Consider the following 27185-nt stretch of genomic DNA (forward strand, 5'->3'; position numbering starts at 1 on the left):
ACATGTAGAAGCTGAAGTGGTGAGGTCTAAGCCTGGGTATTCTTTGCGCAAGCAAGGGAAGTTCCTGCTAGGGGTAGATGTGTACTCTTATGCAAAGATTGAAAAGGGCTTCTGCCTGGCCACAGCTTTTCTATACTTGCCTGCATTTCTTTTATGTGGGCAAAGACCCCTCTGGCCTTTACTAGCAGTCTTCCTAATGCCAGCTGTGCTGATACCCTAAATCAGCCTTGTGGCACAATGATCTGGGCAGATGTGCCCTAGAATACAGCTGACAGAGGGGAGACATCAATGCAATGTTGATGCAGCTGACTCATAATGAGGAGGAGTGCATGTGGGGTACATATCTCTTCTCCCAAGTAACAAGTGATAGGACAAGGGGAAAAGGTCTTAAGCTGCATGAAAGGAGGCTTGGATTGGATATTAGGAAAAAAATCTTCACCAAAAGGGTGGTCAGGCATTGGGACAGGCTTCCCAGGGAAGTGGTGGAATCACCGTCCCTGGAAGTGTTCAAAAAACATGTAGATGAGTCCCTTAGTGATGCAGTTTAGTGGTGGTCTTGGCAGTCCTGGGATAACGGTTGGGCTTGATGATCTTGGAGGTCTTTTCCAACCTAGTTGATTCTATGATTGTATGTAACATACTACCATAAAGAACTGATGCATGTACATAATGTCTGGCAGGTTTGAGTCTATGTTTAACTTAAAAATGAATTGTGAATGTCACCTGTGTTTGAAGGACTGCCTGATCTCTTTGGTCACGACACAGTATTATACAGTGAAGTGTAGCTTTATATGTTTCATTCTTCTTGCACCATGTTGTGTTTGAGTAAAAAAAAAAATCTGTCTAAAAAAAAAAAAGCTAATAAACATCTTTTTATTAAATTAAGGCATTTAGTGAGAATTGTAGTAATCAAAAAAGCATCTCTACTAATCATTTATTGGAAGCTAAGTTGCTTAAATTAATTATTTTAAACAATAATACTTATTGCCAGGTCATAATCTAACTTGGATTGTACATTTGCCTTTCAAGACAGAGATACTGTAGACTGAGGGTTTGGGGTTTTTTCTTTTCCCCCTCAACCTGAAGCAGGCTACCAAAGCATTTAAGTGGTTTATTTCAGAAGTATACATCACATCAATTAAGATAAAATCTCTTTAAACTTTTTCTATGTACAGCATTACTGCAGCTCTTATTTGAGCTGAATCTTCCCTATTTATGACTGCATTGCTGTGCCAGGTTGACTTGGTGGTCAGAGAAGCCTTGGAAGTCAGTGGGAGACAGTATTGTCAAGCAGTTCATAGCTCATTGTGGAACTAAAGGGGATTTTCCCTTGGTTGTAAGGGGCTCAAATAAGAGCTTAAATCTAAACCATCACTTTATTTTAGTCTGAACTTACCTGGTCTATTCATGTGTTGTTCATACAGATACTACAGATCTTTGAGTTGCATTTATGCAACTAAAAATGTGATCTGAAATTCCCTCAGTCATCTAATATTTTTCCCATGCAAGCCTGGTCTATCATTTTTAATGTCTAACATATGTCTGATTTAATGTGCAACATCAGGATAGCATCATTAGCTATAGCAAATGTGAAAGCACGCAAGTACATTGTCTGTTTGGAATGGTTAATCTGGAGGTTAAAGTGCCACTGGCAATTTCAGCTGACTTCAGTAGAAGCTAGATGTGTAATAACAGACTCTGGTAGGAAGTAATTTGTAAGTTGTTTGCTTGGTTTTGTTGTCTGGGGTTTTTTTTGGTTACAGCATGACATTAGTAGAAGAATTTAGATTTGCTTAGCTACACTTGCAAATGATGATAAAATGCATGATAAGTGTGGCTTATAAAGGTGAGTTAAAAACAAAAGGTACCTTAGAATATTTTAGTTGGCTGCTATTGAGCAATGTCTTGATTTTTACATATACTTTCTAAGCAGAAGGAGTTTAGCTTAAAGCTTTAGGTCTGATTACAAGGACAGTAAGCTTATTTCAGGATTTTAACTTGTTTGTTGAAATGTAAACATTTTTCTTGGTGTTTGCACACTGTAACGTGCTAAAGCATCACAAATTCTATGAAAACTACTAGAAATATGTATGTTTGTATGAAGTAGTTTGAGAAGGTAAGTAAGGAGGCATAGTCAAAAATGAGACTTAATTTTTCCATTTACAGTAATCCCCTGGGGATATTAGCGATGACCCTCTGACTGGAATTGAGTAACTGCTTGGGTTAAAATTTTATTGCAGTAGCAACCACATTAAATACTTTGATTTGCTCATTTAGTGTTGTTTATCTTATGCTTTTATGTAGAACATGTTTGAAACAGTGGGGACTATTACATTTAGAGGCAGCAAAGCTCAGGCTGAAAAGGTTGGGAGAAAACAATTTTTGACTTAGGTGTTTTTGGTGGTACTTCTGCTAATTGAAAGAAGCAGCAGTTGACATAGGGAGATGGAGGGTCAGACTCTTTCTGTGGAACCTCAGAAATATTCAATATAAACACTGATTCTGTGAATTTGTTGCTTCCACTTATCAACTGTAAATGATACTTACAAAGTGCTTTGCAAACTCTGAGAAATATTATATAATATGTATCTACAGACTGAGAACGATAGTATGTTGGTGATATACTGGAGGGTGGGATTTGCAGAAGCACCCCCAAACTTCACAGAATCACAGAGTGGTTAAGACTGAAAGGGACCACCAGGGGTCGTCTAGTCCAACCTCCCTGCTAGAGAGCACCTAGAGCGCATTGCTCGGATTTGTGTCCAGATGGCTTTTGAATATCTCCAGGGAAGGAGACTCCACAACCTCTTTGGGCAGCCTGTTCCAGTGCTCAGTTACGCTCACAGTAAATAATTTCTTCCTCATGTTTGGATGAAACTTCCTATGGTTTAGTTTATATCCATTGCCTCTCGTCCTATTGCCTGGAACCGCTGAGAAGAGTCTGGCCTCATCCTTTTGACACTCTCCCTTCAGGCACACATTGATCAGATCCCCTCTGAGCCTTTTCTTCTATAAGCTGAACAGACCCAGCTCCTTTCCTTGTATGAGAGATGCTCCAGACCCTAAGTCATTCTAGTAGCTCTTTGCTAGACTTGCCTCAGGAGCTCCTTGTCTGTGTTGTACTGGAAAGCTCAGAAGTGGACACAGTACTACAGGTGAGGCCCCACCAAGGCTGAGTAAAGAGGGAAGATCACCTCCCTCAACCTACTGACAGTGCTCTTCCAAATGCAACCCAGGATACCACTCGCAACCCTGGCTATGAGGGCACATTGCTGCTGGCTCATGGACAATGTGTTGTCCACCAGGACCCCACAGATCTCCACAGAGCTGCTTTCTAGCAGGTTGACCCCTAACCTGTAGTGGTGCATGGGGTTATTCTTCCCCAGGCTAAATAAGTTTTTTTCTTATTAAAAACTTGCACTTAGGTTGTCAAGTTCAACTCTGCTCTGAAACAAACTGTCACTTGAAACCTGGGATATGACAAGAAAATTATGTCTTAGACCCTGAGAACTTTTGAGTCACTGCAGTTTCATCTTGCAGAAGTAGGAATGCAAACATTCAGCCCTTTATGTGAGAGACTGCTAAGGACTAAACAAAAAAGTAGCTAGAGCTGTACCTTTTAAGGTCTAACTGAAAAACAAAGAATACAGTATGCTTAGTATAGGAAAGGATAATATCTTATGATGAGGGCCATTATCCACGTTGTGTGTTTCCTGTGGTTTGTCATTGTATCACAGTAGAACAGTGCACTCTGCCTGTTACTTGTCTGTATGCATGGCAAACAAATGCTGGCCATGAACCTGTGTGTGCTGTAGGGTTTCTAAGAAACTCCAGCAGCACACAAAGTTGGTTTTGTCACAGTGAAGCATCTATGTTATTTGATGGATCTTGACAATGTATTTCATGTCGTATATTCCATTAAGTGACTTTTTATTTGTGCCTGTAAATTATTGGAATATATTCTACTCTGCCATACATGTTCTGTGACTTACAGAATTGTATACATGCGAAAATCTGACAGTCTAAGAATCAGACCTGACGTTCACTGAATAATTAGCAAAGCCAACAGTGACATTCGGAAGTTATAAGGTCATTCTTGACCCTTCCATCTATTAATTTACATTATCTTCAAGAGAATGGAGCTCCCTGCAGCAAAAGCAAACATTTCAGTGAACTAAATCCTCATACAGTGAACTATCTATCGTTTCAGATATGTGCAATGGCTATTATACGTAGAGGGAGAAAAATCACAGCATTTGTTTTAGTTTTAACTTTGTTGTGCTGGCAGCAGATAACAAAGGCAAGTGACAACAGCAGCAAAAGCCAGCCTGTAAGGAACAGCATTCTAGGTAGCCTGGGAATGGTTTGTGAGAGATTCTTTTATCTTTGCTATGTTCATCCTGTTCAGCTAGCACCGAAGATGATTAATACAGCCTTCTTTTAAAATCTGTGCACAGAAGGAAAATGTATCCCCAGGTACCTGGACTTCACTGGGAAGAGAAGTTACCATTCCTGCTCAGCCAGAACTGCAATGATTTGGATATGGTCCATGAAACATTGCTGGCACTGCAGCTCCTCTACCTCCTATCGACAAAGAATTTTTTCTTTTTGTGTAGCAATACGGCCTAAGAATACCAGTAATCAACAGCAAGTTCAGCTAAGCAAGACTTAAACAAATGCAACAGTGTAATTTGTCTGTTTACTCGCGATGAAAAAGATACAGAGATTTGAAAGCCTGGACTCACTCAGGTCTAATACTGTGTTGCAGTGCGTTGATACTGTACATGATTTTAAATATGTGTAAAACTAATCCCTTTTTATGAAAAGTCACAGCCTCCCAACATCAGCTAAAGTATTGGCGACGTGACCTGTTACTCACTGATTCATAATTCATATTCTGCAATGATTTTAATAAATATAGTAATATATTTGCTTCAATGTTCTTTGTATTTCATATATTGTAAGAACATATCTTCTCATATGTAGGAATGTATCTTCATGATGTAGTAAAAAGTTAAGTTTTCTAATATTTTAGATACTACTTTTCGGTAAAAATCTATCTTTTTTTTAGTGTAAGAGAGTTACATGGGAATGAATTACTTTTCCGTTGATATGTATGTCAACTGTGTATATTGACATTCTTCAACTTACTTCTGAAGGGCCTTTCTGGACTCAGGTAGGGTTTAGATTTTGTATATTTCCTTTCGGCCCAATATACCTACCTGTGGCTTAAATGTATGCTTTTAGAGAGATGAAAAGCATATGCTCTTTTCCTGTGTTACAAAAATCTGCTCTAAATATCAGTGTTCTCAGATTCAAGTTCATTTCTAGTAAGTTTGTGGATACTTACGGTGTATGTGTTTTCTTGTCCTGAATTACATTATGAAGGGGGAAAAAGGCTGCTAAGGAGATAATTTTAACCCACATTTTCTTTGAAAATGTGGGAATGATCAAGGAGGTTCCGTCCCGCTCCCCCAGTCTTATTTTGACTCTGTAAGAACTTGAACACATCTTGCATAATTTCATTGTTCTGACTGTAGAAATTTCACAGGTTACTTAGGCTGTAGAGGTCTGTACTGCCCTCCACATGAGTGACTGACTGCCACTTGTCCCACTGCTAGAAGGAGATTCAGAAGATGTCTTATAAGGTGCACAGGGATTCCTTGAAGTTGTAACTCAAGAGAGCTTCTTGTAAGCAAGTTAGAATTCTTATGTACTTGTGCAACTTAGACATTGGAATTGAAAAATGCTCTTTCATGTCACACTGTTGAAGTATTAATAGAGCTTTGCTGTGCAGGGATGAAACCGGTAAGCATTGTCTTTTCAGGTGTTCTTAGCTGTCAAGCAAAGTGGGCAAAGCTGTACCCCAGGTGCTTGCAAACACTGATGCTTAAGCTTTGAGCTGCTCAGCCAAAAGAGTTTATGTTAGGGGGAAAAAAGAATTAAGAAAGTGTTTCCCAGGTCTCTTGCCAGCTAAGTGTGAGAAATTTATAATGTGTGAAAATGTGCAGAAATTATAATGTGTGAAAATGTGCAGAATTTTCAGGTAGCTTCCTGCTGCCTTCAGTCAGTGGCCGGAAGAATGTGTAGAAATCAAAACCCATTGGAACTTATTTCTAGCTGATCCTTGTAGTAATGTGGCTTGTATAAAATTTCTGGGCTTTAGAGGTGAGGAACAAGGAGAATGGCAGGAATGTTATGACATACTTTTTGTAAAGGAAATAAGAATGTTTGAGACTCTGTACTCCCATGATTAGACATATCTTCTTGTCTTGTGGGCTCCAGGTTCTTGGCTATCTAACTAAAATACAGACTGTTTTCCCATAAGAGATGGACATGTTTCTTCTCTGAAGATGCAGGTTTTGATGACTTGGTATATGAGAATTTCTCATTAGAGGGAAGTTTCACATGTAAACCGGTCTTATATTTAAACTAACAAAAGCATTCAAATAGTTTTTGTATTCATTGATTCCTTAGAATTAGTTTAGCTGTTGCTATTATATGTGGATACTTCTGCAGCTATGCAGTAAAGGTGAAGGTTTTGTTCCATTTGCGACCTAGGTACTTCCACTTCTTTTTGTAAGCAGAGCCTGATTCTGCAAGCTGCTAGGCATCATAGTAATTTTACTTAGGCCATAGTGGTGCAGGAAGTGAGGAAGATGCATTTCTTCAAAAACAGTATGCTTCTCTTATTTTTGAGCCATCGCTTGTGATACTTTTAACTTGTTCCTAATTATTTTATAAATGTTATCCAGAAAAAAAACTTAGGTGAGTGTATGTGGACTGTTCATCATTCACTTAGTCTTGGCATTATTACATTTTTGCCTCTGTTACAGGCCCATGGAAATAATCATGCATGGTGCCAAGTGATAGGAGAAAACTATATTGGGAAAAGCATGCAGTGACAAAATTGGAGTGTAAGAATGCAGTGGTGAAGCTTGCTCATAAGAATCACACATACTGCAGCATATAGTCTAAATGATGTTGATTTAATAAGCTGCAAAGGCAGTTCTTGGACTCATATCTCAAATTTAACACTGATAAAATGGTGCATTCTGCAGAAAGCCTACTCAGAATGTATTTATGGACTATCTTCATGTTCGAAAAGACTAACAAATTTTATTTGACGCGGAACGTTGGGGGTAGGGGAAGAATCACACTGTATTTTTTCCTTGTTATTAAATAATGTGTTTTCCTGATAAGAATTATGTAAGAATGAGCTGCAAAATGGGAAAAACAAATGAGTTTCAAGTTATCCTGAGAGCATTAGTATAGCTTAGTGGTGGAATTTGGAGATTAAGGTAGAAACTGTCTAGGAGGAGTGTGGGTCAGCTGAAATGACAAGGTAGTCCAGATGTTCAATAGGAAATACCACTCTAAAAAATCACCTCTTAACAATTTCAACGAGTACATGAATGAACAAACTTGATGAATAACCTATTTGTAGCTAGGAATTATATCATTGTGTCCAGGATGATGCACTGTGAGAAAAATTCAGGCTTCTACATTGTGTCTTCTCTTTTGTGGGATGGGAAACAGAGGCCTCAGGGATTGCATGTTGAGTGCAGTGGTTCATGTTCTGGCCTTGCAACAGACAGCGTTTGGCTGAGGTCTGTGCAAAAATACAAGTGCTCCTTCTGTGATTATAAACTGCTAAACTAAGATTCACACATGAATGCTATTTGAAATCACAGCCATGAGATATAAATGCAGGTAAATCACAATAGTTACATGCTGTATTTCTCTCTTGGGGCCTATAGTTAAAATTCTATGACTAGAAGAAAAATACTCTGCATGCAACCTTTACATTCTCTGTTCTTTTAATCTGTGATCTATTTTGCACAGTATAATGACAGAGGAAAAGAAAGCATGAACGAGGCCTAGGTGTCTGTTGTAAAGGCTCCCTGTTATCACAAAACATGTTGCAGAAGTAACTTCACTTGGTTAAGCCTTTTCCAGTTTATTGTGATTGTGCTTCTCATGCCTGTGAGGCTAATTTTGACCTCTGATAATAGAGGTAGGAAAGGAGCTCAAAGTCTTTATTCAGTTTGCAAGAACAGTGTAACACAGAACTCTTGGAAAATAAGTACAGGTTCACATCTTGCTCCTTCAACTGTTTCCCTTAGCTCAGTGGTTCTTGTTGTAATGATCAAATTATCCCACACAGAGAATATGCAAACAAAAACTCTTTTCTGTATGCAAATGTTACTGTCTGCTACAGAACATTGCGCACCTAGACTTCCAATTCTGTCTGTTTTGAATGGTAAAACACCATTTGGAGGCTCACCAGAAATGTGGACAGTAATGCAAGCTTAGTTGCTTCACAAGGTTTTAAAACATGCTTTACCAGCGTCTCCTACTAAAGATCAATATGTTTGAAATAACTGTGCAGGAGGTTATTTTTCCAATATTGACAGCATGTACTGTAAAACATAGAAGTATTGTTTAATATCTTGCTGAATTCTTCAGTATATTTCTTTTGTAGAGGTTTCATCTGGTTAATAAGCTGTAGAACTGAAGTGTTAACTCCTTTTGCTCTGATTTCCTGCTACCAGAATTCTTTGTGTGATTGCATTTCTTTTAGCCAAAATTATGCATATGTGTAATAGTTTAGATTGATCCATCTGCAAGTATTGCTGTACTTGATGTATTCCTCACAGAGTTGCATCAAACTGTGCAGTGGCTAAAAGATTCATATACAGTGGTTCATTTGGGTTTTTTGTTCTTCCTTAAAGAAATGACAGCAGAAAAAGATAGGGAGTGATTGTCTTCAAGCCAGTGATACTTGACTGCCTACTGAAAGAAGATTAGGAGGCTTCGTAGTACAGGTGTGAAGAGTTAAGACCCCAAACTTTTTGAGAGGTCTGTAGGTCCCTGATTGTTCTCTGCTTTGGCTGTCTAAAATTGAGACTGCTTTCCACAACAGCACTGCCTACATGCAGTGTAACTAGAAGTTCTGTTTAAGAATTTGGGATCACAATGTGATACGGTGATCTCCACAGTTAAGGGTAATAAATGTCACATCTCACAGAGGTACACCAGCTGGAGGTTGGTACCAAGCAGTAGAGAAGAATATGAAAAAAGTGTGTCTGTGTATGTATACGTATAATTTTTCACTGAACTTCTGTCTGTAGTTTGTGGTCTGCTTAATGATAGTTCGTGGTAAATATCTGAAAGCAGTGAAGCCAAGACAGGACAATGTTTTCATTTCACAGTAGCTTGATAAAAGAAAATGTGATTTACTGTAACAAGCTGCTCAGGTCAGCTGACCTGTATCAGACTGGCTTCTGCATGAGCCAGTTCTGCTTTGTTTGCATAGACCACTCCAGTGGACCTTTGCTGATAAAAGCTCTACTGTGCTTTGGGTTTTGCTGTCTGGTTTCTTTTCATCTGTTTCCTTGATGTTAACCATGGATTGATGCCATTTTGTTTAGGTAGTAGTTGCCTGACAACAGGCAAACAGGGCAGGACTGACTATCTCAAACGCTTTCTGTGAGATAAATGTGTATATCTGTGCTTCACATTGAACTGTCCTTTATGTGTGTTGGGACACCTGTATTGTCCTGGGGGTAAAAATCAAGTCTCTTTTCTTTGCTCTCTTCCCTACAACAAAATTTTATACTATCAGCTCTTTATTGACTTTTTTATTTATTTTTCCCCTCCCTGAGTGTCCTTTTGACCATTTAAAGTTAATGGCATTGAATGCCTGTTTTTGGTAGACCAAAGCAGAAAACCTTTCCTATCCATATATTACCTATTAATATATATTTCCTTTCTACTTTTACTCCTTTACTGTTCGTCCACTATTGCTTCCCTTTCCTCCCAGTGCCACTGCACACAAACTGTTGCTGAGTCTCCCCCGCTTCTTGTCTGTTTTTTCTTTGTTACCCATCTCAAATTGCTCTCTGTGTTCACTTGCACCCTTCCTGTCTGTTCTGTGTGTGAAAGTCTTCAAAGAGAAAGTTTGTTTTTCATCTAGTTTTAGTTTTCATCCTGCTGTGAGACACAAACACAACAAAGCAAAAGAGCAAAGTGAAGGCTAGCCCAGAGAGACAGAGAATTTCAACAGCCTTGGCTGCTTTCTCGCCAAAGAAGGGTGCACCCCCTTAAGGCGATACATGACATGCAGGTATGAAATACCGTTATAGGTTCCTCTTCTGTCTGCCCACCCTGATACATGTCAGCTCTTGGAAGCTGTATGTGTTATGCACAGTACTTGTGCTACCTTTAACTTGGTGGTATGGAAAGAAATTCTTCCAAAGCTGTGCAGAGACCACTCTGTCTGAGATTAGGACCTGCTGGGCCCATGGATGCAAGAGATTTGTTCAGAGACAGATGTACCAACATGGGCAAATTGTTTGGTAGAGCAAATAATCAAAGTTTAGTTAACTAGAAACCCTCATTATTACTTCCATGATTTGGAGAAACTCCCAAGTGAGATGTCTACCAAAAAGCATTGTAGGACTTCTCCTTTACCCAGGGGAGAGTGGCTCACTGTCAGCTGCTGTGTTAATGCTGTGTATCTTTGTACATCACAGCCTCACTTAGCATGACCCTAGCAACTCCTTCATCCTCTGGAGTGAAAATGCAAGCTTAGACCTGTATCGCCAAACCAGTGCTTTCTGCTGAAAGACATTTGCTTTGAAGGGAGATACACATAGTGTCCACTTTTTCTGGCTTTTATGCCAGTCCAGTATTAGTCACTCCTAGTTAACAGCAGCATTTTTTGATGTGGTACAGCGCATTCAGTCTGGCCTTGTGAGGCATCTTACAGCGTCTAGCCTTCCTCTCTGTCACTCTTGCATGTACCAGAGCACTTCAGTAAAGATTTTTAGCTGATCTCCTAATCTGCTTCTCATGCTAAAGGTCTTCTTTTAGAAGCATTTGGATAATACAGTGCTCTGCAAGAAGCTGTTCACACCACCATGACCATTTTTGTGACCTTCTGCTGCACCTGCTGCTGCAACGAAGGGGCCATCTGTCTGTCCTGTGGCCATCCTTGCTGCTAGAATGATGAGGAGGGGTAGGCACGCAGGGTGGTCCGGCTGGTTCTTAATTGTATCACTATTTTCTAGCCCTTTATTTGGTGATCTTTAGTGCAGGGCTGCAGTTCAGTGCTCTTACCATGGTATTGTATTTCAAGCAAAACTAAAGACCAGTCTCTTTATTTGCTTTAAAGTAAAAGCATAGCTACCTAGTCCAACATAGTATTTTTTTTTCCTAATTATGTAATATTTTCTCTTACCTAGCTAGTTCTCAGTCTGCTGAACAAGACACGCAGCTGAGAAGTTCAGGAGGTAATGAGCACACTGCTAACAGACGAAAATTGAAAGACAGTTTTCTATAAAAACATTTCAACATAAGTGCTGTTCAGCATACTGATTTTTTTAGTCACCTTGGAGTAAAAAAGACCCCAATTGAACAACCAGTAAAATCATAGGCTGAAAAAGGTATTTAATTTATTTAATCAGAGATTCCAGCTGGTTAATGCCAGGTAAGGCATATCAGAAAGCGTATCACATTGTATACTTTAAATCATAAGAACACACTGTTCCTGTGAGAATGTATTGATTTAATTGATTTTTTTTTCACTTTAGTTTATGAAAACTGTATAATATCCATAGACAGTGACTATATTTTATCTTGTTGGAATTTTGTTCTCTTTCTAGTTAATGATTCATAAACCAGTATGCGTTAGGCAAAAAGTGTGATTAATGGTTTGGGCTTTTTTTTTCCTTTCTAAATGCTAAAAGCTGTATTTTTACCTCTTGAAAACCATGGTGTGGGCCATTAACTGACTTACAGAGAATACAGTATGCTTTTTCTAACCTACTAATAATGATTCTTCTAACCTGGTTATAATAATGCATTGAGAAGTGTAGATAGTATTTCAGAGAGCTTCTGTGTGAAGGAAGGAGGTTCTTATTCAGGCTTCTCAAGAATTCAGAGACCTCTTTCATTTGTGGGAAATTTCCCACTCATTCTCCCTGGAAGGGCTGACAGGTTCTGGTCAGTTCTCCTTAAAATTCAGTGGTGTCGGGCTGTGTATGGTTCTGCTGCAAAGTGCTCACTCACTGTTTGCTCTTGCTGCTGCTGGTGGAGAACTGTCTCCTTTTAGTTTTAAGTCCCATTCTCATTGTGTTCACTGTCCTTTTTTTTTTTTTTTTTTTAATTGAAAAACCTAATTCATGTGCAGATGTATCCTTTGCTTGTAGTGATAGTTTAAGATTTTTAATGTACCCATAATATGTCAAGCTAGGTTATTAAAAAACCCGAACAGCTAGCTGTTTAAAGAGAACTTCCTGGGGAGGAAGACTGTGGTGTTTATGTATTATTTATAAACTTGCTTTTTTTTATACGTATTCAAAAATGTTCATGTTGGTGCAATTACTGTGGAGTATAAACCATATCTAAAAAATGAGTGTTTCACATTGGCAAAAATAATCAGCAATGACTTCATTTTACTTTCTTGCTGCCAAAAATATTCAGGGACAGGTTTTTCAATTTAGTTTGGCAAGTGGAAGACTATTGGAAAACAATTCACTTATATTATTGGACTGTAAATAATACTTAAAAAATGTTTATTTGAAAGCATTTGTATCACCATTTAAAAATTCTGTGGCTAGGTTTCCATACTTTAAAGCATGTGTACATATCCCAAGGTACACCTCACATTCCTTAATGTTGGTAGGATACATATGCTGGTGAAGTTTTGTTTCTTAAAGTACACTACAAGTATATTCATAATTTCAGATGAGTGCCAAATTCAGCATACTGTCAGGTGACAAAGGTAGTAGGTTGCTCATTCTGGTCTGCCCATCCAAGTCTCCTGACTTGCAGAACAGAAGCGCACGGTTCCTTGTAAAGGCAGTAGTAACCTTTACATGTGAGCAGCCACATGGTGAGAGAATGGAATAACTTTTTTAAAATACTAGCAGTTCTTTTGGTGCGGTTGGTGGTGCAGTTCTAGTCTAGTGGCTGTAAAATGGCTGTCTCAGTTTTATGACAACTAGACAACAGCAATGACAAATAGCAGCTATTTCTTCATGTGCTGAGCAGTTCTTTCTGTAATTGGTTTCAGAATTTCATTTTATTGTATTACTCTTGGTTTTTGAACTAATCTTGTCCGATGCAGCTTCTGATTTCCACCCCACCCCACCTCCTTGAAGCTTTCTCTGTAGCTTGAAAAGAAGCAATTTAGAAATCTTATTTAAACCAAGAATGCTCCAGGTTTTGTGCTTTATAGGGCATTTCATAAAATGGGACGATGGTCTCCCTTTCTATAGCTTTGCAAGTGGTTTGGAAAAGGTCTCTGAGGAACTTTTGCTCTATAGGAAACTAGGAGCTCTTGATCTAATCAAAGGAATTTTGATGATGTAGAAGTTGTTCTATGCTGAGAATGGTTCAAGAGAGTTTTTAAAAATCATTCTCCAGAATAAAGTGAGCTTTCTGTTAAATTCTCACTGAAATGAAATTGGAGGGGTCCAAGGAAAACTTCTTCTAATTGCAGCTTAACTTTCCTGGAGGAAAATAATGGCCTTTTTAATTAGTCATAATCAATTTTATTATTCAGTACAGTAACTTAAAGTATACGGTAACTTAAAGTGTCTTTCCTCTGAATTTACAAATAACTTTCAGATTTAACTTTGTTAATATCAGTCTGTTATATGCATTCTTGCATGACCTTTTATTTTTCACACAAGCTAGGCACCTGCAAAACAAGTTGCTGTTTAAATATGCTTTTGGAAACCTAACCTTAGATATATGTTACTGTAGATATTTCCCCCAAGCTGGTCTTGAGTTTAGTTCTGGTGCTGTTGGCCAGCCTGTTGGGCACTGCTGCTGACACTTCTCTCCACCAGTCTTGCTTCCTGGTTTTGTCACAAGTGGACTTCAGACTCTGAGGTTATGCGAAAGTATGTGAGTGATTGAAAAAACTGAGACAATCGATTTCTCATTCAGCATGGGCCTGACTTCTGATGTGTTGCATCACTTTCCTCATCTCCTTCCAAGCTTCTTCTTTTTCTCAGGGCAGTCCATGTAAAAGCTGTGCTTGTCATTGTAAGGAGCTCCATTGTGATTAGTATTCTTTGGTAGATTACTTTCTTGTTAGTTTAATTGTCTAGGTGACTTCTCCTGGGGCTGGAGGAGCACTGGTGGCATAATAAGGATGCTAGCGAATGCACGCTTGGAAGGCAGGACCATAGCAGCACCAGCTTGGATCAGCTGAAATTGTTGCAGGTGTACAGCCTGAGTGGTACATGGTGATACTATGGAAACCAGGAGAAAGCATGACAGGGTACCCAGACCTTTCCCTTCCTTCAAGATAGTGCCAACTACATTTAAAACAGCTGTCTAATCTGTCAAAAAATCTCCAGTATTACCTATCACATCCTCCAAGGTAGTCTGTTCCACTCTTTGGCTATCTTTTTGTAGCTGTATGACGGTGCCCTCAAGTGGAGACACAAGTAGGATTTTGAATACTTGAATTTCTCAGATAACCTGGCTGCTGTTACGAAAAGTTTAATTTAGCTACTGTTCATTAAAAGCTCTATGTATAGAATTTGACCTTGTGGGACCCAGGGTAAGAAAGCATAGAGAACTTGAAGATCATGATAATCCACTTCAGCACTGAGCTTAGTGTTTATAAAGCACATCCTTCTGCAAACTTTGTGATGGATTACATGCTAATATACTAATGGACTGAATATTCCCTGTGGTGTTTCACTTTCAAGTTGCCTGTGGAGAACTGGTGAACAAATTATGCCATCTCTTTTAGTGCATGTAGATTATTTTAACCATAGATTGTGTGTTGTCCACTCAACAGTCTTTTTTTGAAATGTGCTAAGCAAACAATTCCTATTATGTTTCTTCATTGTATGCTTCTGTTGTAAAGTTATGTTTCCATAGCAATTTTGAGTTGGTGAAGAAAAATACAGTACAGCTGACCTTTTGCTGAGGTGCAAAAAAGTGGATGAGTAGAGAAAAGATAAAGGTCTCAAAGTAGAGCATTACAACTGTTGCGAAGTTCTTGTTATTTCATAGATGTTTCTTGCTCTGTGCTTTTCTGCCTTTGATCTTGTGTGTTCATTCTATGCTTTTTATACTTTGCCTTATCCATTTGACCTATTTTCCTTCTTTTTTTTTTTTTTTTTTTTTTTTTTTTTTTTTTTTTTGTATGATCCTTTCTGAAGTTTCAGATCACTAAAGTAGCTGGTTTGGCCAAATTCCTCTTCTGTATATAGCAAGGTGGATTGTTTGCACCTCTGTGTTATTCCTTTAGAAAATAAGTAACACTTCCACTGACCTCCTTTTCCCCTTATATGAGATTTCATTCCCCTTGGATTGTATCTACTGATTACATGAATAATGCAGCTTGCCTCACTTTCCCTTCAAAAATCATGACCACCATGTTATTCAGTTTTGCATGTACTGTCAAAGGCAAATGTAGAATTTTCCCTCTAATTGTGCTTTTTGCTTTCTTAATCAACCATTTGTCCCGACATGCTGCAGTATTTTGTTAGACAGCATGCATTATGTAGCAGTGTTATCCTGAAATGCAATGTCTGGTATGTGTTAGTAACATTACAACCATTATTGTATCAAAGTTGCCAAGGTAAAAGAGCAGAGCCCTGATTCTGGACTCCACATGTCCTGTTGCCTGTGCCCTTCACTGTGATACTGCCATAACTTCTATTTTCTCCTAATGCATACAGCTGTATAAGGTGTGCAGATGTTTCCTTCTTGAGCTTGTTAAAAAAAAAACAAACAAACAAACAAACAAACAAAAAAAAAAAACCAGAAAAAAAACCAAAACCAAAAAACTTGACCATTTTTATTAATTTGTAGCTTCAGTTGACTTTACAGAAAGATTGCTCGCCTTCTAAAAGCTACTGTTGTATGCACATGAAATCTCAATTATAAAGACATAAGGAGCAATGGGGAAATCTGGCTATGTACAAATATGCCTTTCTACTTCATATGCTTTCAGTCTGCTACAAAATAATGAGAAATTAATGAGGCCATTTAACTTTGTGAAAGGAGGGCCTGTTACCAGTTTCTGCAAAACACACAATGTGACATCAGTTATGTCAGGGACCAAACGTTTGTTCTTTCTGCTGCTGGTCTGGGATCAGTGATTTGGTACAGTCCCATAGTTCTTAGTACATGAACACCATCTACTACACAATAGAAAGTTTGCTCTGCTTTCACAGTTGGTTTCTGGAAGCACACAAGAGATCTTTCAGTGCTTCTGGGACAAGCAGAAAACACAGCATTTGACAACAGAGGTTAAATAGTTCTAATAGGCAGAAGGGAAGTAAGATAGATTTAAGACTCTCAGAATGAAGCTCTGAATTTGGAAATTCATGGAGTGAAAAAAGCCGCACTTTTTCCTAAAGGGCTTTCAAGTTATCTGTGCCATGCAGAACTTAAAATTACAAAAGTTACAAATCGAAAACGGTGTGTTTTGTTGGAGGAACACAGTATACTATGTTTCCAAGGACTTCTAAACTTTGATTCCTTTAATAAAGTTGCAGTTTTATTTCCATTGTTGTAAGCAAGTTTCCACCTGAAAAATTGGAGATTATTTTCAAAACAAAGAATGTGATTGTAAAAGAAAATAAAATATGTAGCTATAGCTTGTGCTGTTGTGGTTGTTTCTCTGAGTCTGAATATTACAGTTGTAGAGTAGTCTGTTTTTCCTCAGGGAACAGGTTAATGCACCAGGAGTAACATTTTAAATAGGAGAGAGCAGGACTCTTGTAAATTGTCAAATCTCCTGGATAATTAAACTGTATTCTGAGTATTTGTAAATTTTGATGGAGGTAGTACTTGCTGAAGTTCTACCTTTCTATTTGTTTTCCCTTTCTGAAAGCTAAAGGAGGAGGATAGATGATCTGACACTTCTTGCAGTAAATCAAAGCATTACAATATAAACATTTATAGGTTTTACTATAAATAATACTGGTAAATTACTTTTCAGATTCAGGCTGCAAACTAAAAATAGTTGGAACTCCTACTACTATATTTTTAGTTCAAATACTGTGCTGTATTCCTGGAAATAGGGGTCACCGTAGAAATCAAACAGTATCAAGATCTTAGCATTGTAATCAGGTTAGTTACTGAGAGCCTAAAAGATCTGGCAGAGCACTGAAACTAATGTGTGTTATTAAGCTTAAATAAAGGTGGTGTGAACAGCTGAGATTACTCAGACTAGGTGAACAGTCTGCATGGCAGTGTTGTGACGCTTTTTGCTTGCTGCTTTCTCTGTAGCCTTTTTGCTGCCTTGATGTTATTGTGAAGACCATGAGAAGGAAGACTTTTGCCATTTTACTTTAGATATGAATTTAATGACTTTGCGTACTACTTGCGAAGTACATCTCCCTCTTATTTTTGAGGCTAATTTAAAAAAACATAACAAAACACCAAGCACAAACCAAGAACCTAATCATATTTATAGGCTAATTGGGGTTTGAAACTGGACAATGTGAGCAGGGTTGTGTTAGGAATAATAACTTGCGAAGGTAACAGACCTAGCTATTTTTTTCTTCACTTTCCCCCATTCTTCATTAGAATTCATGCAATTTATTTTTTTCTGCCAGATAGGCACAAGAGATTTTATTTTATTTTATTTTATTTTATTTTATTTTATTTTATTTTATTTTATTTTATTTTTTAGCAGTATGAATCTGTGGTATCCATGATGCAGTGGCAAGTTTGCTCTGCTTTCAGAGTTCGTGTATGGAAAGACTTAAGAGGTCCTTCAGTGCTTCTGGGAACAGCAGCAGTCATAACAGTTGACAGTAGAGGTTAAATAGGCTAGCAGGCATTACAGGAAACAGATAGATTAAAAACTCTGAGATTGAAGTTGTGAATTTGGAAAACTCATGGAGGAAAAAAGAGTTGAGATTTGAATCTTTCAGAATTTCTAATTCTTGTCCAGTGAATTGTAATATGTAAACATTTACTTCATTCTCAGGATATATTGGTTTAAAAATACATACTAGCTTTTACTCCTTGGATGTTTCAGGTATGTTTGACCTTAGATGGCTACATGAATTCTGCCACAAAGAAGTGAATCCATTCCATAGAACAGTGTTTCGTATATTATTTTAAATTAAAAAAAAAAAAAAAAAAAAGAGAGAGAAAAAAATAGCTGAACTATATATGTGTATTTTTATAACTGACTGGCCACATACAGTACCTCAATTTTTGAGGGCTATGTAACTGTCCAGATACTCATGTACAAAAAGCAGTAACTGACATTAAAAGACATAAGGTTTTTGGAGAGGCGGTTGAGTTGCGATGACTGTTGAGAAAGCTGTAGAGTATTTCATGTATCGCGTCTTTTCTTACTCTGTGTACTACACCAAATTATGCTTCCTTTCACTTGTTCATGTCTGCTTATTGGCACTCTGCCTAGCAATGCTTGCAGGTTCTTTAAACTCCACTCTGCATTGTCTGACCACCTCAAAATGAAGGCAGTTAAGTCGTGAAAATTACAGTCAGCATTGTTTTAAAGCATAAAGAAAAGTTCTGAAAAGAAGCTAAAATGTAATAAAAATAGTTTAGGTCACAGTTTGCACCTGATACTAACAATTCAGCTGCCTCCTGAGCTTTCTAACTGTCGCTGAAAGTCAGGAGAATAAAAATCCTAAATACCAATGTAGCATAAAGAAGCAGCCATTATTGACTGCAGCGCCAGATGCACAGGGGATACTTCCACCTAGCGTGCATGTCAATTCTTACAAGTTTCTTAAAAGTTTCTGACTTCATGAGAAATGGTTCCCAGTTCAATGAGCTGAATAGGCAAAGAATGTTCTTTACCCTTTGTCATGTTCCTTCTTGACATATGTATGGCTTTGTTTAGTTAAAGTCCAACTTGGCAGTTTGCTTCAGCTAACACTCAGTAAAACAAGTCCTCTCTTGTCATAACCATTCTACGATTCTGAAAATAATGCAACGCAAAAGACCTCTGAGGTTCCCTCTTCAGTTCCTGTTCCCAGGGATACCCAGAAGTACCCTGATTCTTTTAACTTGATTTCTTGTGGAAACATGTATGTATGCAATTTGTATGTGTGTCAGAGGATGTTTTGTGTGTCCTGAGCCCTTTCCTTTGCACATAATGTTATAAATAATCCTACCATCAAATTCACTGGAGAGAGAAGGGGAAAGCTATTGTCAGTTTTGGGACCTGAATTTGTCAAATAAGTTTGACTGTAGTCCAGAGTACCAGCAGGTTTCATGAAAAAATAGACAAGACAAGATGATAATCTGATTGGGAAAACTGATGCTGATGTATGTATCATATTAGGTGTCAGAGAATCTAGACAGGAGGGACACTTTACAAATGCATCATTTGTGAGAGAAGTTTGTTCAGAGACTAAGAAGGTGTGAGCTCGTCTTGATCATCCCAGGCAAGTAGGGGAGTTAGCTTTACTAATGTCTTTTGATCTTGGAGCTACTACTCCCTTGTAGCTCCAAGAATACTATGAATCATTTTGGGGCATTTGGGACAGGGATCACAAGAGGACAAGTACTTAATAATTTTTCATTAATGGATACGTGTTAATGGATTTCTTCCTACTGTGAAGCATTTTTGGGTTTAGAAGTTTTTTCCCTTCCAGCATCACTGTTTAACAACGACTTCCCGTTTCACACTTGTGGATGGGAACCTAGCTTGAGAGTTGATTCCCTCTCATAGCTGAGAGACATAACAAAGTATGCTTTTTGCCAAAGTGTATTCGGTGGAGTATATATGTTTATGTTCATCATGACTGTTGGGAAAAGGCAGGAATGCACAGGTGTGCAGCTGTTCTATGACCTTCACACTTGGCCGCACCGGGGCGCCTGGCCAACGCTCTCAGCATGGACAACAGTGAGATCATGAGAAACTGCATGGCCCCACGAATAAATAATTACTGGCATAAAGCCGGTTGGTTTTCTAAGAGTATAAAAGCAGGACCCTCTTGTAGCCAAATCCAAAGCCTTACCTATGGGTGTACACACCACATAGGAATTTTCCCAATTACCTGAGACTCCCAGCGTCGGCAGCTTCCCAGCTTGAAGTGTGGGCCTGGATGGTGATTCGGTGGTAGTTGGTAATGTAGTTCTTCTTAATTTCTGTTATGTCTATGCAGCAATAATTTGATGCATTCCTAATTTTCATCTGTACTTTACTTATATAGATATATATATATCTAATTTGCTTTATTGTACTTATTCACTATGTATATAGAGATATATACCTGATTCAGGTTAGTGTGCTTATTTGCTTTAGTGTGCATATTCAGTTTAGTGTGCTTGTTTAATTAACTGTGCATTTTATACAGCTCAATGTAGTAATTTTGTGGCATACCCTGCCTATTAGCAGAACAACACTGAAGCTGATATCTGGTAGTGTATGACTGTCCCCCAAGTGGTTTGGTGAAAGCATATTGCCGTAAGATCTCCAAGTCCTTTTAGTGCATTGAGGAACTGACTAGTCAAGCTGCTTTCACAGCTAACACAAGGAAAAGTGTGACCATCAAATCTTACCAGTAAAAGTGACTTATGCAGTAAAAGAAATGGCTGTGATTTTCATAGTTGTATTAAAAGATGCTGCTTTAAAGTCATAACAGGAGTGACAAGGGCTACAAAGGAATTTAAGTTGATAACTCCTTTTAATGAAATGCAGTCTTGTGTTGAAAACTTCCAGTTACATGTCCATTTTTTTATCTTGTGCTCAGTTAATTTCCTTGATGTGAATTTAGTATGAGATTCTGGGGGTTTTATGCCTTTGTGGAAGAAGAGAACTGTTTCAGGGTTAGAAAATGGCTATCTCTAATAAGTAGGTTGTCTGAAATGCAGGGAAGTATAAGAACCAAGTTTCTGGGTTAGTTCCAGAATTCTGTATTCCATCCCAGTGCAATCACTTACCAAAAAAAAAAAAAAAAAAAAAAAAAGTGTTTCCTGAGAATCCAGTGGTGTGTTTCAAACTCTTAAGGATGAAAAATGTGCACATCTGCACCAAGCAGTCTATTTTATTCACATGTTGATGGTCTTAAACAGGCATAATTGCTTCTTGTATTCTTTACTTCTGGTATTCTTCTGTGCCCACTGGAAAATTTTAAGTGCCATTTCGTTTTATTTTTTGTTTGGTTTGACTCCTCATATTTAAAATGATAGATTATGCCAAGTGAAAAGATAGCGATACATTTTCTTTCAAATGAGGTTTCTCTTTCTGAATGTACTCACCACTGTAGAAGTGCCAGCAGTACACCTGGGGAGATGTGTGTCACAAAAGCTAGGAAAACAAAATATGTATTTTAACTGTCATCCAGGACAAGGCAGGAGTTGTAGTGGGAAGCTACATGGCTCGTATTTGGAATGTGATACCTAAATAGTATGTTTTATCAGTGCTTTTGAAAAATGATTTATGTAAGAAAATTAATTAAAGATTCCAAGAAATGCATTCTTCAAAGAAATACTGTCTTTTTGATAACGGAAAGAAGGCAGAACTAATTTTTGGTTCGATATATTAATAATGAGGCCTGTAGGTACCTAGTTACAGTGTTTGTCATTAGTGGGAATTCTAAAATTTGCTTGAAATTGAGCTGAAAGGCCATTCAAGTGTCAGTATCTGTTCCTGTGAGCTGGGCTTAAGCAATGAAGGTTGTATTAAAACAGATAGTTGCATATCTGCCAAATGAATGCCTTATGTTGTCAGTAACAGGTGAATTTCTGCTATATAAGGAAAATGCAGTTTAAAATTCCAGAACAAAAAAGAAGAGCGAGGAAGGAAGCTCGCATTTGCTGTCTGTCACCTCAGTTACCAAAACTCTGCTGTGTGGTGGGCAGGGCGGTGCTGAAGTAGCAGGCTTCTGGCTAGGCAGAGAAATTAAAAAGACACCCTTTAAAAAGCGTACAATTCAGTAATTCCAGTATGAGAAACTAAACTGTAAAATGCAGATTTTTTTGTTTAAAGGTTGCAGCACATATTGACTAGGTGTGATTCTTTGAATTCTGCATTTAGGGCAAGGAGACGGTCTGAGCAGAAAGTTGGAATTGAAGGCTGTAGACTCAGGAGCTGAACATGTCATGCTAATTTTTGCTGTGAATAAGACTCATGGCCAAAATGTTGACTCTTCAGGAGCATTTGGGAAAAATACTCTTTAAATTTCTGTTGGACTTCAATGTATCTCTTTTTTTGTCGTCAGATAGGATGTGTGACATCTAAGAAGCTAAAGAGATCTATAGCCCAGTCTTTCACTGAATACCTAGAGTATTTTAGAGACTAAATGTTCTCCTCCACTACACCCCCCACACCAACCTTACTTTATTTTGAGCCTGCCCTTTGTCAGATACATGGAGAGACCCAATGCTTTTGTAAACAGTAGCTTCCTGCTATTTTAATAAATAAAGAAGTAAACAGTTGTAGCTTAGCTTGGAAGTGGGTCCATGACTAAGTTGTGACCTGTCTTCGCATTGTTAAACCTCAGCAGAACTGGATAAGTAATTCTTGCTATGCATGATACTAAGCATGTGATAAGGCACCCTGTACCATTCCAGTAGCTGCAGAGCAGGGAGAAAATACACAAATACTTGCTTTCAAAAAAAATTAGAAGGATGGAATAGGAGACAGTTGTCACAACAGAGATCTTGAAAGATGTTTAACGCAACCCCAGTTAAGTACAGGTGTTTCTCAGACAATTAGAAACTGAAATAATTCTATTCTAGATGTTTCTAGGACTGAAATAAACCAGCATAGATAGGAAAAAATTACCTTCTACGTGGTGTTTGAGTTTTTGTACTTGGTAGTTCCTGAGCTTGGGATCTAACTGACTGTTTTGCTATCTTTGGCAGTATTACAGGGGTGTATTCTCACATGAATGAAGTGTTCTTGAATAAAGAACAAGGAACAAACAGGCTTTTTTTCCCTGTTTGGCATGAGTGTTTTCTTCAGCTAACTTCTTACTTAAAGAGGGTTCCGATGTTGCATTCATCTTCGGCTTTTGCTGAATATGTATGATCATGTTTTAGAAAGCTTTGGGAGTAGTAGAACATCTTATTCTACCAATAGTCTTGAAGGTGTGTGAAGAATAACAATTGGGGGGGTTTTGGTGGTGTGTTGTTTTGGTTTTTTTTTCTCCCCAGGTGTAAGTTTAAACAGTCATCTTCCCACCAGTGATTAAAATGACATTTATTTTCCTGGAAAAGCTGTTTTAACAAAAGTTCTTGATGTCTGTGTTCATGCACTGACAGAGTTACAAGTATAGATTAATATGAATTACTATTGAATGTGTGAATATAGGTAAACTAGATAAACTACACTTAGTTTTAAAAGTACCAAAGTACCAAAAGTACCAAAACTGAGTTGTTGCCTTTAAGTAGGAGTTTGATATGTAGAATAACGCTAGCGCACATCCAAGTAAAGGAGTTACTGATCAAGATACATTAATTGCATGAAGGCTACAATGAAGACTGTAGCTGGCTGCAGTAGAAATATACTGGTATGTAACATTAGAAGGGGTTTTTCTAAGGAAAAGTGTTCTCAGAAAATCAAAAATGCAGATTTCTATTTGGTGGCGGTAGGGGCTGTTATTTGGGGTTTGGCTTTTTGTCTCAGGTGCAATTAATAGTCTGTTTCTCTGAAGAGGAGGAAAATACTGTTTTGAAGCCTTTTTTGAAAAGGTTTCTTGGTGGCGTTATGTACACCTTTCAGATTAATGGAAAATTAAATTCAGTGAATGAGGCTTAGGAATATTTCTTCCTAATCAATTTTTAGTTATGTACAAGATGCTATTTGTAGTGATAAAAGACAAATAAGATTTTTTCCTTCCAGTGTGGTTGAGAAATTAAATTTAAGAATAGCTTTACTGATGTGGCTTAAAACAGATGGGGAAGATAGGAGGGAGAGCTAATTCCAAATAGGTGTCAAATAATACCTGATTACATGATATTTTCTCATATGTTTAGTCAAACCATGTTAACTGTGAAATAGTTTGACAAATGATGCTGATAGTAACTACCATTATGGAGACCTTCCAAAATGAGTTTATTTGTTATCTATGACTATTCAGAGTGCAGTCCTCCAAACCATCACTCCTATTGCTTATCTTTTTGGCTTTCATGAAATTAAAATGTGGGCTATCCCACGTGAGTGGAGATACAAGGTTTAGTACTTTATTTTTAAAGTTCTTATGGAAGAGAGCATGTAGTTGCACAACACTCCAGAGCATATATGTCTGCTGATCTACAGAAATGTTTTATTGAATGGTTGCTTGTGCCACAGTCGAGAAGTGTCAAGGGCAAAGGGAAATTAGACTGAACTGATTCTATCCTGCGTAATACTTCTAGTTTCTAAGTACGTTAAATGACCCATTAGTAACCAAGTTATGTGAGATGATTCTTGAAAAGCATCACTCGTAGCTGGATTTCTGCTTGGGCTGAAGAATATTAGAAGAAGGAAATCTAAAGCTGTTCTGCAAGATGTAAATTTGTGATGGCATAATCATAATGGATTTTTCTTCTAATAGGTCTGGAAAACATTACCACCACCAGTGAATGGCTTGATCTTCACTCTCAACTCCAGATGACTTGTCCTGCTGTTTGTAAGGGTATGTGTACTTCCATTGTGAAAGTGTTGACAAAATCTAGAATGATTTTAAAATGTCCTTGTAGCTTATTGTTTTATTCACTTATAGTGACTGACTCAAGTGGTCTCTCACTTAGTGCTTTATTCTTGATCTAGCATTGCTTTAGAGCCATGATAAGATGCAATGTCAAATATCTCCTTGCTCCTTTAAGGAGATACAGTGTGTCAATACAGCCAAAGGCCTTGGACCTCTGAGACTTGCCACTGAAAATCTGGCTCACAAGCTTCATAGTTTTGCCCATCATTGTACTTTTCAAGATCATCTCATGCAGTCTGCTGAGGAGCAAGATTTCACTGTAATTCTTTCTGTAGACCTGCATACTGGTGTGGGAAAAAGAAATAGAGGGTTGTGTAGAATCAGTCATATGCTGGACATGTTCCTAGGGTAGCGCTGTCCTTTTAGTCTGCCTGAAAAATCCTTTTGGAAATATCCTAGATACGTCACTGATTTTGGAGACTTGCTGTCCTCTAAAAAGTTTGAATTTAGCAAAAAATCAGTAACAAATTGTATGATGAATTGTATGATGAACAGTTACTTTTCTAAAGCAAATACTTTATTTATAACTTAAGCTTCTGTTGTTAGATGTCATCTGTTACTGAAAATGGGGATGTTACTGCTGGAAAGCCAAATGAGGAGAAAACATATAAAAAGGTAAATAAGACTTATGATCTTTTCATCGTTTCTCTCTTTGTATTGGTAATTAAAACCTGCCATAAGTGAAATATGTTTCAGAACTGACTAAATACAAGAACAATCAAGACATGTTCCATGGAGTTTTTCTAAGAACAATATTCCTTCTGTGAAATCATAAAGCATTTCTATCCACTGCAAGGTTGACTACTTAAAAGCTTGTTCTGTACAGCTTTAAAGTATACAGTCGTGCTAGACTAATGGAAATTCTTTGCTCTTAGCAACAGATACACCTCTGGGCATAAATACTGTTGTCAGAAATTTAGTACAGTAAATTCCCAAATGCTTTGAAGGTTTATGCAATGTGTGTGGACTACAGACCTACCCTACCACCTCCTCAGTGCATTGCCAAACAGTACACTTTTTGTTTGCTTTGCATTTTAAAAAGAAAATACTGTTTAAGAAAAGACATATTTAATATAGGAGCATGCATCAACGATATCAGCATAGGGCTATTTAGATGCTCTAAGAGTAGCTGATACCTGCTTTTCTGTCACTTACTTTCTTGGACCAGCATTATTTAGGTCCACCTAGCACTGTTGATAACTAAGGGGAGCTATAAATGCATATTTTCCTCTACATATTTACACAACCAAATTGTTAGTTGCTGGATTTGATCATTTCATTGACACAAAGAAGTGGTGATTTTTTTTGTTTTTTAACTTAATTTCTGTAATCTAGCACAGAGGTCCACATGCTCCTACAATATGTATCACGGGTTAGGGTTTTTAATTTCTGAGTGTTGCCTACAGCAGTGCTGGTGAGTCAAGGAGAATAATAAGCTACTATTTTCTTTTTCCCACCTCTTTTGTTGGCAGCTACATTTTCAGTATCTGGGTGGCATTCACATTCCAGATAATTTTCTTAGAAATGAAAGGAAGTAATGCTTGAGAAAAAAGACACGGGTTTTTTTTTTTGGGTTGGGTTTTTTTGGGTTTTTTTTTTTTTTTTTTTTTTTTTTTGGTTTTTTTTTTTTTTTTCCTTTGGTAGTTTTTTGTTTTGTTTTGTTTTAATTTCTAGCTGTAGGTTATGTTCAGTCTTTAAAATATTGAAGTCTGAATTGTTCTTGACATTTAGTACAATAAAGGAAGAAAAGTTCAGTGCATGATGTGGACACTTTTGCAGTTTTATATTGCTGAACTAGACAAGACAATTCGTGGAGGTCCCAGCACAGGTGAATTTCCATTCCCCCAGTCATCCTACATGTTCTTCTCTGTTCCTTTTAAACTCTAAATTCATGGTATTCCAAAGAAAGATTTCTCACCATGACACAAACTACTCTTGTGTATTTACTGAAAATACTTCTCTGACAAAACCTAGGATTCGCAACCACATCACACTGGAAGATCACAGTGGCTATCATTTCCAAACTCTGCCTTTTTCCCTGAACCACTAGTTGTCTGTACTTGTATCTTAATGCCAGTTTAATTCCCTTTTTTATATCCTCGGTTGTTCTGTGTTCAGGATCCTGTGTTGCATATGCCTCATAGTTTAGTTTTATCACCACCTATTACCATTATGCTCCTGCTTTTTATGATAATGTTAAATTAAAAAAAAAAAAATCTTGACTCCACAACTTATCCATGCAGGGGTTACTGGTCGTATGTCTTTGCCTGATACTTTCGCTTTTTAACAATGTACCTCTCTTCTTAAGCTAAATTCCATACAAACCTTTAACTTTCTGTTAATTCTCACCTTCAGATATTCCATGTGGTGTTGTTTTATACTTTTTACCAAAGTCCAGAGGAATCAACTGTGTATGTCTAGAAAGTTGGTTACAAGGTGAGCCTGGCAGGACCTGTATTTGACAGAGGCATTTTATGTCATTTCCCATTTAAATCCCTATTTTTAGATAAC

General features: G+C 37.7%; 1 protein-coding gene across 2 annotated transcripts in view; it reads left to right on the forward strand.

Annotated features, from left to right (window-relative positions):
- The window catches only part of PIP5K1B (phosphatidylinositol-4-phosphate 5-kinase type 1 beta), a 102859-nt gene that overhangs the window by 11937 nt on the left and 63737 nt on the right, over positions 1 to 27185 (forward strand). The window contains exons 1-3 of one of the 2 annotated variants that reach the window (XM_030512243.1): positions 20877 to 23492; positions 24519 to 24599; positions 25221 to 25289. In XM_030512243.1, the coding sequence (XP_030368103.1) occupies positions 25221 to 25289 (69 nt within the window). In that variant the 5' untranslated portion in view covers positions 20877 to 23492; positions 24519 to 24599. Of the gene's footprint in view, positions 1 to 20876; positions 23493 to 24518; positions 24600 to 25220; positions 25290 to 27185 lie in introns of those variants that run through there. The other variant, XM_030512242.1, reaches the window with a different exon arrangement.

This window comes from Strigops habroptila, chromosome Z, assembly GCF_004027225.2.
Source record: "Strigops habroptila isolate Jane chromosome Z, bStrHab1.2.pri, whole genome shotgun sequence".
NCBI lineage: Eukaryota > Metazoa > Chordata > Aves > Psittaciformes > Psittacidae > Strigops > Strigops habroptila.